A 19,018-nucleotide genomic window follows, 5' to 3' on the forward strand; every position below is an offset into this window, starting at 1 on the left:
ATTATACTAAATACCCAGGATTTACAAAATGAACCATTGCACAGAAAATTTGGTGTGGAAGGCAAACCAAAGACTGCTTTTTATTGGCAGAACCCTTTAGAAGATGCAAGAAATCTACAAAAGAGATGCCTACACTACGCCTATCCATCCTGGAGTATTAAGGCGTGGTAGGGATCCTTACCAGATAGGATTGACAGAGGTCATCGAAAAAGCTCAAAGGAGGGCAGCTTGTTTTGTAGTATCGTGTAGTAGGGTAGAGATTGTCACGGATATGATACACGAACAGGGATGGGAATCATTAAAGCATAGGCGTGTTTCTTTCTTCTCCGCACTCGAAAAACACAGTAACAAAAAAAAAAAAACCGACGCACCTCGATGATATTATCCGAATGTGATGTATATGTACAGACAAACAGATGATCAAAATTTCAGTAAAACTGGATGATATATTCAAGAGAAAGAGCTTCACAAATTGAGCAAATCAATAACGCGTTGGTCCACCTCTGGCCCTTATGCAAGCAGTTATTCGGCTTGGTACTGATTGATAAAGTTGCTAGATGTCCTCCTGCAACTGCATCTACATCTACATGGATACGCTGCAAATCACATTTAAGTGCTGGCAGAGGGTTCATCGAACCACCTTCACAATTTTCTATTATTCTAATCTCGTATAGCGCGCGGAAAGAATGAACACCTATATCTTTCCGTACGAGCTCTGATTTCCCTTATTTTATCTTGGTCATCGTTCCTCCCTATGTAAGTCGGTGTCAACAAAATATTTTCGAATTTGGAGGAGAAAGTTGGTGATTGGAATTTCGTGAGAGGATTCCGTCGCAACGAAAAACGCCTTTCTTTTAATGATGTCCATCCCAAACCCTGTATCATTTCTGTGACACTCTCTCCCATATTTCGCGATAATACAATACGTGCTGCCTTTCTTTGAACTTTTTCGATGTACTCCGTCAGTCCTATCTGGTAAGGATCCCACACCACGCAGAAGTATTTTAAAAGAGGACGGACAAGCGTAGTGTAGGCAGTCTCCTTAGTAGGTCTGTTACATTTTCTAACTGTCCTGCCAATAAAACGCAGCCTTTGGTTAGCCTCCCCCACAACATTTTCTATGTGTTCTTTCGAATTTAAGTTGTTCGTAATTGTAATACCGAGGTATTTAGTTGAATTTACGCCTTTTAGATTAGACTGATTTATCGTGTAACCGAAGTTTAACGAGATCCTTTTAGCACTCATGTGGATGACCTCATACTTCTAGTTATTTAGGGTCAACTGCCACTTTTCGCACCATTAAGATATTTTTTTAAAATGTTTTTGCTGTTTGTTTTGATCTTCTGATGACTTTATTAGTCCATAAACGACAGCGTCATCTGCAAACAACCGAAGACGGCTGCTCAGATTGTCTCCCAAATCGTGTATATAGATAAGGAACAGCAAAGGGCCTATAACACTACCTTAGGGAACGCCTGAAATCACTTCTGTTTTACTCGATGATTTTCCGTCAATTACAACGAACTGTGACCTCTTTGACAGGAAATCGCAGATCCAGTCACATAACTGAGACGATATTACGTAAGCACGCAATTTCACTACGAGCCGCTTGTGTGCTACAGTGTCAAAAGCCTTCCGGAAATCCAGGAATACGGAATCGATTTGAAATCCCTTGTCAATAGCACTCAGCACTTCATGAGAATAAAGAGCCCCTGAGGGATATCGTGCCACATTCTGTCCAACTGGCGCGTTAGATCGTCATAATGCTGAGATCTCGTTGACTAGAGTGGAATTGTCTTCAGCCCCGCTTCAAATTGAGCCCCGACGAGCAGCGAAGACGTGCCTGCAGGTGCCTCGGACAGCTGTGGGTTGCCAGCCTGACTGTCGCCCACCATATGACCCGACAACCAGGAGTCATGATCTCGGATGCCATTTCATTTCATAGCAGAATCCGCTTGGTTGTCATCTAAGGCACCCTTACAGCACAGCGGAACGATATAATATGCACCGTTTTGTTGCACTTCGTGGCAAGCCATCCTGGGATTACAGTACAGCAAGATAACACCCGCCTGCACACGACAAGGGTATCTATTGCTTGTCTGCGTGCTTGCCAAACCCTACCTTGTCCAGCAAAGTCGCCGGATCTCGCTGCAGTTGAGAACGTTTTGAGCATTACGGGCAGTGCCCTGCAACCGCCTCGGGATTTTGCTGATCTAACGCGCCATTTTGACAGAATTTGGCACGATGTCACCCCGTAGGACATCAACAACTGTATCAATGAATACCAAGCGGAACAACTGCTTGTATAAGAGCCAAGAGGTGGACCAACGTGTTTTGACTTGCTCAACTTGTGAAGCTTCATCTCTTAAATAAATCATCCAGTTTTTCTTAAATTGTAATCATTTGTTTGTCTGTGCATGTACATCATCACATCTACCGATTTTCTACCCACTCGGAGAATTCCTTCGTGGTGCATCGTTTCTTTTTTTTCTTGCATTGTATTTAGTTGACTGTCACGTGCATAGTTAGAAATGACCGTGGTCAAATAAGGGCTCGCACGGAAAGATTTAGATGTTTACTTTTCCCCACGTGCTGTTCAATAGTGGAATGGTCGAGACATAATCTGAAAGTCGTTCTAGGAACCCTCAACTAAGCACTTAATTGTGAATTGTAGAATAGTCATGTGGGTCTATGTATGAATATAGTCAGATCTAGCAACAGTATAAGCATTTGATTGTCGGAATACTCGAATGTTTTAACATACTCCACGGTTGTCGAGAATTCTTCCGGGTTTATGGCCCTGGTCCATGGAACTCTTCTATCCCTGACGTTTTATGCAAAGCTACGTTGGAAATCTTCGAATGTGCTCCTGGTTGTGCCGAATCGGACGTCGAAGAACGGCCTAAATACCGTGGAAAGTGGGCGTGGTCTGGATTTCACGTGATAGCAGAGAGAAACCCTGTCAAGGATAAAATATAACTGTCGATCATAGTACGTCAAAGATAAAAAATTCTCATCGATCCTGTAGCTCCCTGTCCATATGTCGCTGAGTTTCATAGCTTCTTCTTTTCTCTTAAAATTATCCCCATGTTTATATATTTCTATGGCAGCTTCAAACGTAAAGTCTTTCGGAAGGTTACACATACCGACAGATACTTGCATAAGGATTCCAATCATCATCCACAACAGAAAAGAGGTGTAATTAGAAGTCTAGTGGACAGAGCTAAAATGATTTCTGCGCCGGAATACCTGGACGCTGAGTTAAAACATCTAAAGCAGGCTTTTGAGAATAATGGGTGCTCTAGTAAGGAAATAAATAGAGTTTTGCGACCGAATAACTGGAGGTCTAAGGACAACGATAGGACACAGCGATGGAAGAACACGGTTTCTCTATCCCTCATCAAAAAAGTAACGTATCAAATCGGCAAGATTTTAAGGAAACATAACATTCGACCGATTTTCAGACCAACTAAGGAAGTAGGCCAAGCACTTCGTTCCGTTAATGATAAACGTCGCCCTCTGTCTGCAAGTGGTGTATACAAGATTCCGTGTACATGTGGTAGGGTCTACATCGGAACTACAAAGAGAAGTGTGAATACACGGTTGAAGGAACATAAAAGTCTTTGCCGACTAGGGAAATCGGACAAGTCAGCCGTGGCGGAACATGCTCGTCATCGGGTGATCACGCAGTGAAATTTTCGGAAACTGAAGTTTTATCTACTATGACGAACTATTATCCACGGCTATGTAGAGAAGCCACCGAAATATATAAGTATGGTGATAATTTTAACAGAAAAGAAGAAGCTATGAAACTCAGCGACATATGGACAGTGGAGCTACAGAACAGATGAGAAGTTTTTATCTTTGACATACTATGATCGATAGTTATATTTTACCCTTGGCTAGGTTTATCTCTGCTATCGTGTAAAATCCAGACCACGCCCACTTTCCACAGTATTTAGGCCGTTCTACGACTTCCGATTCGTCAGTCGACAAGACTCAGCACAACCAGGAGCACCTCCGAAGATGTCCAACGTAGCTTTGGACGAAACGTCAGGGGTAGAAGAGTTCCGTGGACCACGGCCACACAACCCGGAAGAATACTCGGCAGCTGAAACATCCGGTCGTGAAAGCCTTCATTGTATGATACTCCACGGTGTAATGAAGCAGGTATTAAGAGTTATGAACCCCGCGTAAATCCACCGCGGAGATTCAGCAGTACGTAACTCAGTTCACTGAGAGACAGTTCCATTGAGAAACAGTTTTGACGCAGAGGCAGTATTAGGAGCTGACAGCTCCTCTAAGCTGACAACAGCGATGACAGACCATTTCATTCAAAGCAGTTACAAATCCGACTGTTCGGAGGCCCTTGTCGTATGTCACATGTCAGAATAAAGGACCGAGCGACACGTCGTGAGGTCGGACTACTTGCCAAGCGGCAGACGTCTCAACGTGTACATTGATGGCAGGGCTCCCGATTGTTGTAGAGGGCCACCTCCCTCGGGCAATCGCCCGCTCGAATTATTGTTGTAGCTGGTTCATCATAACAATCCTGTAAAGTGCTGGCAATGAAAATTATGCAAACAAACAAAGATTGCCAACTGATGACCTGCGCTTTGCAGTAATTCGATTTGATTTGCTTCATGTTGTTTTATTGGCCAAATGTAGGAACGCACCCAAACCAAGACTCTCTAGAAATTACACCAATTTGGTGTGTATTTTCATAGCCAAACGAAGAGTGGGAAATTGAAAAAAGGGGTATCATACTGACCAGCCTAAGGTCTGCTTAGACACGGTATCTGACTGTTGCGGAAAGTGGCAATTGTATTTCGACAAGGAAAAGTGTGAGGTCAACCACACGCGTACAAAAAGAAATCTGTTAAATCTCGATTACATGATAAATCACACAAATTTAAAGGCTGGAATACCTAGGAATTACAAATACGAAAAATTTAAATTTGAACGACCACATAGACAATGTCGTGGGGAAGGCAAACCAAAGACTACGTTTCATTGGCCGAACAAAGAGACTGCCTACACTACGCTTGTTCGTCCCCCGCTACAGTTCTGCTGTGCTATATGAGAAGCTTACTAGATAGAACTGACGGAGGATCTCGAAAAAGTCTAGAGAAGAGCAGTTCGTTTTGTATAGGAGAGAGAGTGTCGAAGATATGATAAGCGAACTGGGATGGCAGTCATTAAAAAAAAGGCGTTTTTCGTTGCGGCGAGATCTTTTCTCGAAATTTAGATCACCAACTTTCTCCTCTGCATTTTATTGTTGCCAACCTACATAGCGAGAAATGATCATCAAAATAAAATAAGAGAAAACAGACCTCGTACAGAAAAATTTAAGTGTTCATTCTTCCTACACACTATTAGAGATTGGAACGGTATAGAATAGTCTGAAAGGGGTGCAAGGAACCCTCTGCCACGCACTTAAGTGTGAATTGCAGAGTAGTTATGTAAATGTAGCTGCTTTCGCAGACAAATAATTAACTGCCTAAAAGTAATCATGGTAATTAACAAAAACTTAATTAGTGAGAGGGAAAATTTCGAATTTTCATAGTCATATGAGGATTGCGAAATGGACGAATCATTTATTAAATATGACGACGACTTCTTTCGCGACCGAGTCCTTCGATAGAAAGTTCTCCGTAAACTTACCGTGTAAAAATCGCATAAAATTTCAAGCTTTCATTGACTGTCTGACTGTCGTGAAACTGATGTTTGCAAGTTTCACGATAACCAGAGTTAGCCCCTGAGGATGATGATAGAGGCAGTCATCGAGAGCTTGGGATTTTATCAGAATCTTATCCGGCAAAACTACCGAGAACTTTCTATCCTGGAGTGTCAAACTGATCAGCGTGAGATCTAGTTTTGCGAAAGAAAGATGTGATTGGATGAAATTAATTAGGGTGATTAGGAAAAACTTTATTACTGATTTCCAAGAAAATTGAAATATTTCACGAACAGCTGATGTCAGCTACGTAAATGAAGTGTCAAAAAATACTAAATCACAGCATAAAGTGACACTGCTCTGCCCGCTTTTGATCCATATATTCTAGATTGTAATAGGATATAGATCAGTATTTAAATATTCTATATTTCATTCTTACTGAACAAAACTTCAAAATAAAAAAATACCGTCAAATGTTTTGTGAAACTATTTGCCTAAAAGTGAGATATACAATGGATTAGAGGAACATTAGGCGTACCTTTGAATGATCCTCGAATTCGTGTGCAGCAAATGAAGTGCTGACTGAGAATTTAACGTTCAATTTAACTTAGAATCTTAAAATTTTGAACAGTACTAGAGGACATTTGTCTAGTGGAATTTCACGCAGTACTCTTACTTTTGCCACTAACGTATGAGCATCTCATCTATTGCACATGATTTCGAACATTATTCAAAGGCGCGTCAAATGTTTCTCTAATCTGATTTATTTCTTACTGTAAGAGAAATCCATTCCACAAAATATTACACTTTTTTCAATTTTTAAAAATTTTACTTACTGCAGCTGTGTTTTTTATGTATTTTGTGTCACTTTATTACTACCTCTGTGGCTACAGTGCCCCCTTTTCTTTCGTTTTTAGTAATTAAAGGAATTGAGGACAACAAAAAAGAAGTCTGCCAAGTGCGAGTACGACTGGCGCACTGAGGGTTCTGTGAAAACTTCATTATGTACATGGATCATCCATTTCGCGTATTGACAATCTTGACGATTTTTGCCAGTTATCGACATTGATACTGGCGACATATCGGTCCCAGGACTTCGAAGACTTTGGAGAATGATCTAATTTCAAGTCTGACGTCTGATAGCAAATGACAAAGAAATACAGGGCTATTACAAATGATTGAAGCGATTTCATAAATTCACTGTAGCTCCATTCATTGACATATGGGAACGACACACTACAGATACGTAGAAAAACTCATAAAGTTTTGTTCGGCTCAAGCCGCACTTCAGGTTTCTGCCGCCAGAGCGCTCGAGAGCGCAGTGAGACAAAATGGCGACAGGAGCCGAGAAAGCGTTATGTCGTGCTTGAAATGCACTCACATCAGTCAGTCATAACAGTGCAACGACACTTCAGGACGAAGTTCAACAAAGATTAACCAACTGCTAACTCCATTCGGCGATGGTACGCGCAGTTTAAAGCTTCTGGATGCCTCTGTAAGGGGAAATCAACGGGTCGGCCTGCAGTGAGCGAAGAAACGGTTGAACGCGTGCGAGCAAGATTCACGCGTAGCCCGCGGAAGTCGACGAATAAAGCAAGCAGGGAGCTAAACGTACTACAGCCGACGGTTTGGAAAATCTTACGGAAAAGGCTAAAGCAGAAGCCTTACCGTTTACTTTTGCTACAAGCCCTGACACCCGATGACAAAGTCAAACGCTTTGAATTTTCGGCGCGGTTGCAACAGCTCATGGAAGAGGATGCGTTCAGTGCGAAAATTGTTTTCAGTGATGAAGCAACATTTTTTCTTAATGGTGAAGTGAACAGACACAATGTGCGAATCTGGGCGGTAGAGAATCCTCACGCATTCGTGCAGCAAATTCGCAATTCACCACAAGTTAACGTGTTTTGTGCAATCTCACGGTTTAAAGTTTACGGCCCCTTTTTCTTCTGCGAAAAAAACGTTACAGGACACGTGTATCTGGACATGCTGGAAAATTGGCTCATGCCACAACTGGAGACCGACAGCGCCGACTTCATCTTTCAACAGGATGGCGCTCCACCGCACTTATATCATGATGTTCGGCATTTCTTAAACAGGAGATTGGAAAACCGATGGATCGGTCCGTGGTGGAGATCATGATCAGCAATTCATGTCATGGCCTCCACGCGCTCCCGACTTAACCCCATGCGATTTCTTTCTGTGGGGTTATGTGAAACATTCAGTGTTTAAACCTCCTCTACCAAGAAACGTGCCAGAACTGCGAGCTCGCATCAACGATGCTTTCGAACTCATTGATGGGGACATGCTGCGCCGAGTGTGGGAGGAACTTGATTATCGGCTTGATGTCTGCCGAATCACTAAAGGGGCACATATCGAACATTTGTGAATGCATAAAAAAACTTTTTGAGTTTTTATATGTGTGTGCAAAGCATTGTGAAAATATCTCAAATAATAAAGTTATTGTAGAGCTGTGAAATCGCTTCAATCATTTGTAAAAACCCTGTATTTTATCGTGTGATATAATTACAGATTAACAACTTTCTGATTTTTTTCCCTTTACTTGTACTTGAAACCTTGCTTCTCGCCAAATTTCATGGTTCTAGTTTAACGGGAAGTACCCTATAGGTTTTGATGAGTGAGTTTTGCGAGTATTAGAATATGTTCAATAAATGACCGAATCTTTTGATTGCATTGACTTCGAAACTTCAATTTTTTACACCACCAGGGAACTGTAGACGTTCGTGGGTGACATAAATTTCAACTTGATACATCTATTGGTTCATTAGGAAAAGGGTTTTTAACAGCTGGACGGAAAAATAGACAGACAGGCAAGTGAGCCTGTAAGGCTACGGATCCCTTAAATGGTGAAACTGGTCATCCAATAAAATAAAGAAGTGACAGTGTTTGACTTCCTGTTATGCTGTATCTTCAGACTGAACTTATTTCTGCGATAATGATGGGAGCTGAAGAAATGAATTAAAATTTGTGACATGGCTGAAACTTGGGTATTATTGTTTACTGAGGACGTATGCTAGCCGTTACACCACCACAGCATTATAGCAAACGTAGATACATGGACTGTCCTAGTCCGAAGCCCTCCATAATACAAACTCCAATTCATATCTTCAGCTTATTTTCCCCTTCTTCAATTTCCATCATTATCGTCAATGAAGGTGAATCTCAAATGTCTTCAGGAAAACTTGATTATATCAGATCTATGAATCAATTTCCTTTACTTTCCTGTTAATGTCAGTAAGAGAGGAATTTTATGTGAAAATTTTTGAGAGGATGGGATCAGAAATTCCGCCTTATGCAAGACACCTTTTTCTGTTTTGTTTCGCCCATACATGTTTCAGCGCTTTTGTGCTATCATCAGTGGGTTAAATTTTTATTTTTAACTGTAAAATTATTGTTACATATTAACATTTGTGTTGTTTATAACATTATGTCAAAGTTCCATTTATACATTAATTGGGGAAACTAATGCATACATCCACTTTTCGCCAATTAAGCTATAAATGGAACTTTGACATAATGTTAGACAACTCAAATGTTAATATGTAACAACAATTTTACAGTTAAAAAAATTAAACCTATTGATGATAGCACAAAAGTGCTGAAACATGTATGGGTCAAACAAAACAGAAAAAAAGGTGTCTTGCATAGGGCGGAACTTCTCATCCCATTTTCGTAGCAAGCACGGACACAACAAGAACTGCATCACAAGATGATTTTTGAGAGGAGTTACGATGTGACATAAATAAATATGGAGGTTGTAATCTTACCCTCCCACACATCACAATTAAAATTCTTTGTCTTTGCACAAATTTTCAAAGCTTCGAGAGGCGTAAGATGTACAAAAGGAGAACTTTTTACTTATCTTGATTTTCTCTTCTTGTTGTTTTTGCTGATGGCTCAAAGTCTTGTCTAGGGGTACACTGTTGCATCTAAAATTTCGATTTTGTAGGTTCTTGATGACTAAATAACTGACGAAGATTTGCCTGTTGCTATGATTTTCTTATACTTTTATCCCATTCTTCTAAATCACACCTACTTTACAATTTTCACTTGTATCACGACAAAAATTACATTGTTGTTGACAAGTTTAGAAACACGTCCACTTCCATCAGAGGCATGGCCACCACTACTTGCATTCTGCCGTACTCACAATTTCCAAGGAGTTTACAAAGCAAAATAGTTTACCAACTTTCTCGACAGGAGAATTTTTATCAAATTATATCATTATTTCATAAAGAAATCCAGAAATAAATTTAATAAGTAGCATTACAGTGTGCAATTAATAATATGAATTTTAAGTATGCCAAAATTTTGTAATTTCAGTTATTTTTAAAAGAAGAGTAATTTTAACGGTTAGTACATATCGATTGTAACACATTGATTTTTTTAATACATTTTAGCCTGAAATATAATACATCGTATACAAAATCATATGAATTCTTTTAGTGAAACAGCTGAGATAATTTTAAGCTATGTAAGAATCGATAGTATACCCTCGTATACTATTTTATTTCTATAAAAAAAGGTAATGTTAGAGGAGGGTGACTCATTATAAGGCGTGCTACACAGAATGTGTCTTTTTCCGCTAATATCCTTTTACCGATAGTTTTTATTGCTCGGATTCTCGTCTCAAAGCCCGGTTGCAGAAACAGCGTTTTCTGCTCGTATCTAAAAATGACTCATACAAAGGGTACAATTTCCGAGACCCGGTGGCCAGATGTAATTACTGAAATGCGCTGCTGAAATACGTCCTGGAGCCCGCATCCCGACAACGGCCTCTAGGGCTGTAGGGGGACTGCAGCGAACAGGCGGAGGAGCGCTTTGTAGCGACTTCCCTCCTCTCCGTGTGGCACCGCCGCCTTTGCGGCTCTTGTCAGCCCTGTAGCCGGCAGAATGCAGTCCTCTACTTCCAGGCGCCCTTACCCTTCTAAGCAGATACATTTCTGCAGCCGACAGAGAGATATTTGTCTTGGTAAAAGGAATACTATTTTGGAAAATCACGTTGGGTGAAAGTAAGGGACACCTCACATCGGCAACTTTAATACTAATCAAAAAAAAATCATCTCACGAGATTGTAAGTGATAAAACTGAGTAATAATGCTGGATACGTAAAGTTGTTGGGTGCGTTGTTGTTTTAGTTGTTGCCTGTCCGAAGACTGATTTGATGCACAGTGGATGAACAAAAATATGGAAACACTGCGGGAATCGCATGATTGAACATAAATGCAGATGCTAGCCAAGCCTCGCCTCAAAAATGAGATCTACAGGAAGTGCAAAACGGCTAAGCAGGCATGGCTAGAGGACAAATGTAAGGATATAGGGGCGTATATCACAAGGGGTAAGGCAGATACTGCTCACAGGAAAATTAGAGAGACCTTTAGAGGGTGTATACAAGGACTATGTACAGTCCAGCCAGGTCGACTTTTCTCGCCAAAAAGAACGAGGAAAGTGCTCTGCAGGAAGAATTCGAGTTATAGGTGGGCTTGATATATGACCCTGGAATTACTGACTAAAAGTAAGTAAGGAACATACTTTTTGTGATCAAAATTTTTTTCAAACATAACTTTTGGGCCACCATATTGGATTTTCCATTTTCATCTAACTACAGATTTGTTTTCACCGACATCAAAAATATATTAATAACATGTGGTTTTTATGCAATTTGAACTAATAATACATATAAAAGTTTCCCCTAAACTTTAAAAATGTTTTTTCTAGAGAGACAGTTTGTCAAAAGTGTATGCATCATAAAGTAAAAACGGTTAATCCTATTAACTTCTATCTTTGACCCTTGAAAAGTAAACACTTTTCTTGGGAGCTTATATATTAAAGTTGCTAGTATCAAATATTTTTTGTAAAGCAATGAAGAGTGAGCAAAACCACCAAAACTCGAACTCAAAGTTTGAGTTAGCACTATATAGTTAAATTTAAGTTTATTTCATTGTGATTAGGTATAAGCTGCCATAAATTTAATCTAGTATCAACTGATGTTATCCATTTTTGATTTCAGATAACTCCTGAGTGACGACAATGCACGCAGTCTGCGTGCTTCAAACTCGCATTCCCTTTATTTATGTATTGAAAATCTAAAATAAAATTCAAAGTGTGATCAATATTAATCCCTAAACAGGTGCTTTGTATGACTTTTCACTGTCAAAAAAAAACTGGCTTTGCCTATTGTTTGGTCATTTGAGCGAGAATCTGGCAGTGCACGCCGAAGGATTTTAATTAGACTGAACCGGTCACGAAAGCCAACGTACGAGGGTTGCACAGAAAGTAATGCAACGCATTTTTTCTCTCAGCCGAAAACGACGCTACGAATGCGAAACATTGCGTATGTGTAATTTTAAGTCTCCTGAGTGAGTGCGCCGAGTATCCGTCACTTCCGACAGCGAGCGTAGCTGCAGGACAGTTTCAAAATGGCGTCTGTAGGTGATGTACGTTAGAAGCAACGTAGCGTCATTGAATTTCTCATTGCACGGAAAGAACCTGTGGGGAAGATTCACAAACGCTTGTGCGAAGTCCATGGAGCATCCGCTGACGACAAAAATACAGTTAGTGGCTGGGCACGGAGGGTGAGGTCATCATTAGGCGGTTCGGCGGGGCTCCACGATTTGCAGCGGTCAGGGAGAGCTGACACACCCGACCTAGCTACCTCGAACTTCCACTTGTTTGGGCCATTAATGGGTGTCATTCGTGGAAGATATTTTGAGGACGATGAGGGGGTGATTCGCACAGTGGAGCACTGGATCCACCACCAGGACAAGAATTGGTACCGACAGGTCATACGAGCCCTTGTTTCGCGCTGGAGGAAGGCCACAGAACAGGACGGAGATTATGTGGAAAAATAGGGCATGTAGATAGAACACTATTCTTTCGTGTGTGTGGTTCTCGTTGTGTGCAATAAAGAGTAGTTGAAGAAAAAATAATGCGGTGCATTACTTTGTGGGCACCCCAAGTATTTGTAAAATTGGTTTTGACCTATGACTGTGTGAGTGAGTGAGTGTGTGACGTGTCGGCAGACTGCTGGGCTTCCGGAGGGCGATGCCGGTGTCGGGGCGCGTCCTGAACATGACAAGCGAGCTGTACGAGCTGGCGGACGGCGAGCTGCTCAAGACGTTCTTCGTGTCGCCGTCGGACAACCTGTGCTTCCACGGGCGCTGCTCGTACTACTGCGACACGGCGCACGCCATCTGCGGCAACCCGGACACGCTGGAGGGCAGCTTCGCCGCCTTCCTGCCCGACAAGGCGGTCGCGCCGCGCAAAGTGTGGAGGCACCCCTGGCGCCGCTCCTACCACAAGCGCCGGAAGGCCCAGTGGGAGAACGGTGAGTAGCCGGCCGGCCGCTGCCTGCTCCCTAAAGCAGCACGCACCAGTGTCCGCAACCCCTGTGTGCTGCACAATCCTTGAATATACACTCATGCTCATAAATTAAGAATAGTGCTGATACACGGTGAAGCAACGCTCTGGTGTGCGGTTTGCGGGTTTAAATCACCTCGGGGTATGACCGTTCGGTCCATTTAACCTGCGGTCGTCGCACGGTGGCGCTGGCAGCAGTCCACATATGCAGAGGTGTGCTGGTGCATGTCAGAGAACAGCGCAGCGAGTAAGTGTGCAGACGTTTTCAGATGTGCTAATGGTGACTGTGTGTTTAAAATGGCTCAAAGAACACTTATTCATGACGTTACGAGGGGTAGAATACTAGGGCGACTGGAGGCTGGTCAAACACAGCAGGTGGCCCTCCGTGTGTCACTAAGTGTGCTCTCAAGATTATGGCAACGATTCCGTAGATCGGAAACGTGTCCAGGCGCTACAGTACGGGACGTTCACAGTGTACAACACCACAAGAAGACCGATATCTCACCATCAGTGCCCGCAGACGGCCACGGAGTACTGCAGGTAGCCTTGCTCGGGACTTTACCGCAGCCACTGGAACGGTTGTCTCCAGACACACAGTCTACAGATGACTGAACAGACATGGTTTATTCGCCTGGAGACTTGCAAGGTGAATTCCACTGACCCCTGGCCACAGGAGAGCCCGTAAAGCCTGGTGTTAGGAACACACTACATGGCCATTGGAACAATGGTCCCAGGTTATGTTCACCGACGAGTCCAGGTATAGAATGAGATTTTCACTCTGCAGCAGGAGAGCTTCTGTAAAGTTTGGAAGGTGGGAGACGAGGTACTGGCAGAAGTAAAGCTGTGAGGACGGGGCGTGAGTCGTGCTTGGGTAGATCAGTTGCTAGAGCACTTGCCCGTGAAAGGCAAAGGTCCCGAGTTCGAGTCTCGGTCCGGCACACAGTTTTAATCTGCCAGGAAGTTTCATATCAGCGCACACTCCGCTGCAGAGTGAAACTCTCATTCTAGAAACACCTCTCAGGCTGTGGCAAAGCCATGTCTCCGCAATATCCTTTCTTTCAGGAGTGCTAGTTCTGCAAGGTTTGCAGGAGAGCTTCTGTAAAGTTTGGAAGGTAGGAGACGAGGTACTGGCAGAAGTAAAGCTGTGAGGACGTGGCGTGAGTCGTGCTTGGGTAGCTCAGTTGGTAGATCACTTGCCCGTGAAAGGCAAAGGTCCCGAGTTCGAGTCTCGGTCCGGCACACAGTTTTAACCTGCCAGGAAGTTTCATATCAGCGCACACTCCGCTGCAGAGTGAAACTCTCATTCTAGAAACACCTCTCAGGCTGTGGCAAAGCCATGTCTCCGCAATATCCTTTCTTTCAGGAGTGCTAGTTCTGCAAGGTTTGCAGGAGAGCTTCTGTAAAGTTTGGAAGGTAGGAGACGAGGTACTGGCAGAAGTAAAGCTGTGAGGACGTGGCGTGAGTCGTGCTTGGGTAGCTCAGTTGGTAGATCACTTGCCCGTGAAAGGCAAAGGTCCCGAGTTCAAGTCTCGGTCCGGCACACAGTTTTAATCTGCCAGGAAGAGTCCAGGTATAGTCTGAACAGTGATTCTCGCCGTGTTTTCATCTGCCCTGAACCAGGAACCAGATACCAACCCCTTAATGTCCTGGAAAGGGACCTTTATGGAGGTCGTAGTTTGATGGTGTGGGGTGGGATTATGATTGGTGCACGTACACCCCTGCATGTCTTTGACAGAGGAACTGTAACAGGTTCGGTGCATCGGGACATCATTTTGCACCAGTACGTCCGCCTTTTCAGGGAGGCAGTGGGTCCCACCTTCCTCCGGATGGATGATAACGCAAGGCCCCACCGAGCTGCCATCGTGGAGGAGTACCTTGAATCAGAAGATATCGGGCGAATGGAGTGGCCTGCCTGTTCTTCAGACCTAAATCCCATCAAGCACGTCTGGGATGCTCTCGGTCTGCACGTCTTCAAACCCCTACGACACTTCAGGAGCTCCGGCAGGAACTGGTGCAAGAATGGGCGGCTATACCCCACCTGCTGCTCGAACACCTGATCCAGAGTATGCCAACCCGTTGTGCGGCCTGTGTACGTGTGCATGGTGATCATAGCCCATATTGATTTCGGGGTACATGTGCAGCAAACAGTGGCGTTTTGTAGCACATGTGTTTCGGGACTGCTTTCTCAACTTACCACCAATACCGTGGACTTACAGATCTGTGTCGTGTGTGTTCCCTATGTACCTATGCTATTAGCGGCAGTTTTGTGTAGTGCCACATTGTGTGGCACCACATTCTGCAATTATCCTTAATTTATGTGCATGAATGTATTCTCAGTTCCAATATCATAAACTTTCTTGAGACTGAGGAGCTTATTTCCACGAATCAGCATGGTTTTAGAAAGCATCTCTCATGCGAAATTCAGCTTGCCCTTTTCTCACATGATGTACTGAGAACTATAGACGAAGAGCAACAGGCAGATTCCGTATTTCTGGACTTCCGGAAAGCATATGACACGGAGCCCCATTGCAGGTTGTTAACGGAGGTACGAGCGTATGGAATAAGTTCACAGACATGTGAGTGGCTCGACGATTTCTTAAATAATAGAATCCAGGACGTTGTCCTCGACGACGCGTGTTCATCAGAGACCAGGGTATCGTCTGGTGTGCCCCAGCAAAGTGTGATAGGACCGATATTGTTCTCTGGACACATAAATGATTTGGTGGTCAGGGTGGGCACCAGTTTGCGGTTATTTGCTAATGATGCCGTGGTCTGCGGTAAGGTGTCAAAGTTGAGTGTAAATGGAAATGAGCGTTTGGCGTCATTGGCCGGGAGGCCCCTTACGGGGCAGGTCCGGCCGCCTTGGTGCAGGTCTTATTACATTCGACGCCACATTGGGCAACCTGCTCGCCGGCTGTGGATGAAATGATGATGAAGACAGCACAAGACCCAGTCCCTGAGAGGAGAAAATCCCCGACCCAGCCGGGAATAGAAGCCGGGCCCGTACGACGGCTACCCGTCACGCTGACCACTCAACTATCGGGGCAGACATCGAAGTTGAGTGAATGCAGACGACTTAGACAAAATTTCCACTTGGTGTGATGAATGGCAGCTAGCTCTAAATGTAGAAAAATGTGACTTAATGCGGATGAGTAGGACGATCAAACCTGTAATGTTCAGATACAATATAACTAGTGTCCTGCTTGACACAGTTAAGTCATTTAAATATCTGGGCATAACGTTGCAAAGCGATATGAGTTGGAACGAGCATGTGAGAACTATGGTAGGAAATGGTGGACTTCGGTTTATTGGGAGAATTTTAGGAAAGAGTGGTTCACCTGTAAAGAAGGCCGCAGGTAGGACCCTGGTGCAACCTGTTCTTGAGTACTGTTCAAGTGTTTGGGATCCGTACCAGGTCGAATGAAGGAAGACATCGAAGCAATTCAGAGGCGGGCTGCTAGATTTGTTACCGATAGGTTCGAAAAACACCTAAGCGTTATGCAGATGCTTCGGGGACTCAAATGGGAATCCCTGGAGCGAAGGTGACGTTCTTTTCTAGAAACACTGTTGAGAAAATTTAGGGAAACGGCATTTGAAGCTGACTGCTGAACGAATCTACTGGCGCCAACATACGTGGCGCGTAAGGACCACGAAGATAACATACGAGAAATTAGGGCTCATACAGAGGCATACAGACAGTCGTTTTCCCCTAGCTCTATTTGCCTGTGGAACAGGAAAGGAAATTACAAGTAGTGGTACAGGTCACCCTCCGCCGCGCACCGTATGGTTCCTTGCGGAGTATCTATGTAGATGTAGATATTGTTACCAGAGGATAGTGTACCTACGGCGGACTTCAGTCTAGTGACTGATTTCAGATCCACGTGAAGCAATGCGCAACTAGAAACCGTCATAAGCATTTCTCGCCGTTTCCTACGTTTTTCTGTGATTAGACATGAGTTATGTTTTGCACAGCATTTCCCGTTCTATAAGTTTAACCCTTTGACTAACGACGGTACATACACTGATGAGTCAAAACATTAAAGCTACATGCTTAATAGCCTGTTTTCCGTCTTTGGAACGAAATATATCACTGATTCTGTGTATCACGGATCCGACAGTTTGTTGATAGGTTTGTGGAGGTCTGTGGCGTCAGACATCTACGCATAGGTCATGTAATTCGCGTAAATAACAGGCCGCTGATTTGCGTACGCCATGATGGCGCCCAATAGCGACCCATATGGGTTCCATAGGATTTATATCAGACGAATTTGATCGCCATCAGCGTAAGTTCATTATAATGCTCATCAAACCACAGTAGCATGGTTATAGCTACGAGATAAGGGCAATTATACTGCTGAAAGATGACATCGCCTTCGGGGAAGACATCAAACTTTAAGGGATGCAGGTAGTTCGCTGCTGTCAGTGTCTCCAATTACTACTACAGGACCTTTGCAAGCGCAGGAGGAAGTCTCCCATAGATTAATACTGCTCCCACCAGCCTGCGGCCGTGGGCGCTGCAGTTTCGAGTCGCCGTTCACCTCGATGACGGCGTTTGTGGAGACGACAATCGACCTAGTGTAGCAAAAATGTTATACACTCGAAGAGTCGACACGTTTCCATTGATCGATGATCAAATTCCAATGGTCCTGTGCCCACTGCAATCGTACCTGGTGATGTCTTTAGGTCAACATGTGAACAAAACAGGTAGTGGTGGTCAGCTGTGGAGCTCAGTTTCAACAACGTACGGTGTGCTCCGAAACACTTGTGCGTGCAGCATTGGACTCTTTCGGCAGAGATGCCACAGATCACCGTCTGTTCTAGTTTACAGAGCAGACTAGCCTCCGAACATCACTTTCTGTCAAGAATCGTGGACGTCCAACCATTTAGCGTCCAGTGGTAGTTTCACTGTCCGTCTGCTTTCTTCCGCAGATGCTCATGACGGTAGCAGGCGAACATTCGACCAGCTTCGCCGCTTTCGAGATACTCGTTCATAGGCTCTGCGTAATAACAATCTGCCGTTTGTCAGTCTCCGTGGGTTTCCCCATTTGCAGCCCATATCTTCGCTAGGGTGATACCTCGTCCATGTCTGCTTACAAACTTTTGTTACCTAGACACCTGCCCGCAACGCCACCAGGCGGCATCCAACGTCGCGGTGGCTGATCAGTGAATGTGTTCCAAGATAGGTTATCATAGAACCAACTGAAACCTCTTGCTTCTTATTGCTATGTATCAATGTCCCACAGGAAGCCTACTAATGATTAGCAGAATTCTTACGATTACAGACTGCGCCTGTAGGATGTGCTGTTCTCATTGTTTACTCTCGTTGCTGTGTTGTCAAATCGAAATAGTTGGCACCCCATTACCTGATTCGCACAGTGGGCTGCCTTCGCACCTCTCCAGACACATTGTGTCAATGAATTGCCCCCTCGCATTCGCCCTCGCCACACACAAATGAAACCCATACTGAGAACCTGTAGTGTGAGTTATAAACTTGGAAAGATGCTCGGTCCACTGGCGTGTGTCTGTTTTCAGTATGTCTTGCAGTTTTTGTGCAGTTGTCTTTTGAAACCATTGAGTTACTTACACTATGTGATCAAAAGTATCCGGACAGCTGGTTGAAAATGATTTACAAGTTCGTGCGTCCTTCATCGGTAATGCTGGAATAAGCGGGTTGGCCCACCCTTAGCCTTGATGGCAGCTTCCACTCTCGCAGGCATACGTTCAATCAGGTGTTGTAAGGTTCCTTGGGGAATGGCAGCTCATTCTTGATTGAGTGCTGCACTGAGAAGAGGTATCGAAGTTGGTCGGTGAGACGTGGCACGAAGTCGGCGATTCAAAACATCCCAAAGTGTTCTGTAGGATTCAGGTCAGGACTCTGTACAGGCGAGTCCATTACAGGGATGTTATTGTCGTCTAACCACTCCTCCAAAGGCCGTGCATTATGAACTGGTGCTCGATCGCGTT

The 19,018-nt window shown here is 43.8% G+C and overlaps 1 protein-coding gene across 1 annotated transcript in view; it reads left to right on the forward strand.

Moving 5' to 3' along the window:
• The window catches only part of LOC126456532 (extracellular serine/threonine protein CG31145-like), a 312,135-nt gene that overhangs the window by 249,963 nt on the left and 43,154 nt on the right, over positions 1 to 19,018 (forward strand). Inside the window, exon 7 of the mRNA XM_050092282.1 lies at positions 12,718 to 13,022. Within this exon, the coding sequence (XP_049948239.1) occupies positions 12,718 to 13,022 (305 nt within the window). The remainder of the gene's footprint in view (positions 1 to 12,717; positions 13,023 to 19,018) is intronic.

Source organism: Schistocerca serialis, chromosome 2, assembly GCF_023864345.2.
Source record: "Schistocerca serialis cubense isolate TAMUIC-IGC-003099 chromosome 2, iqSchSeri2.2, whole genome shotgun sequence".
NCBI lineage: Eukaryota > Metazoa > Arthropoda > Insecta > Orthoptera > Acrididae > Schistocerca > Schistocerca serialis.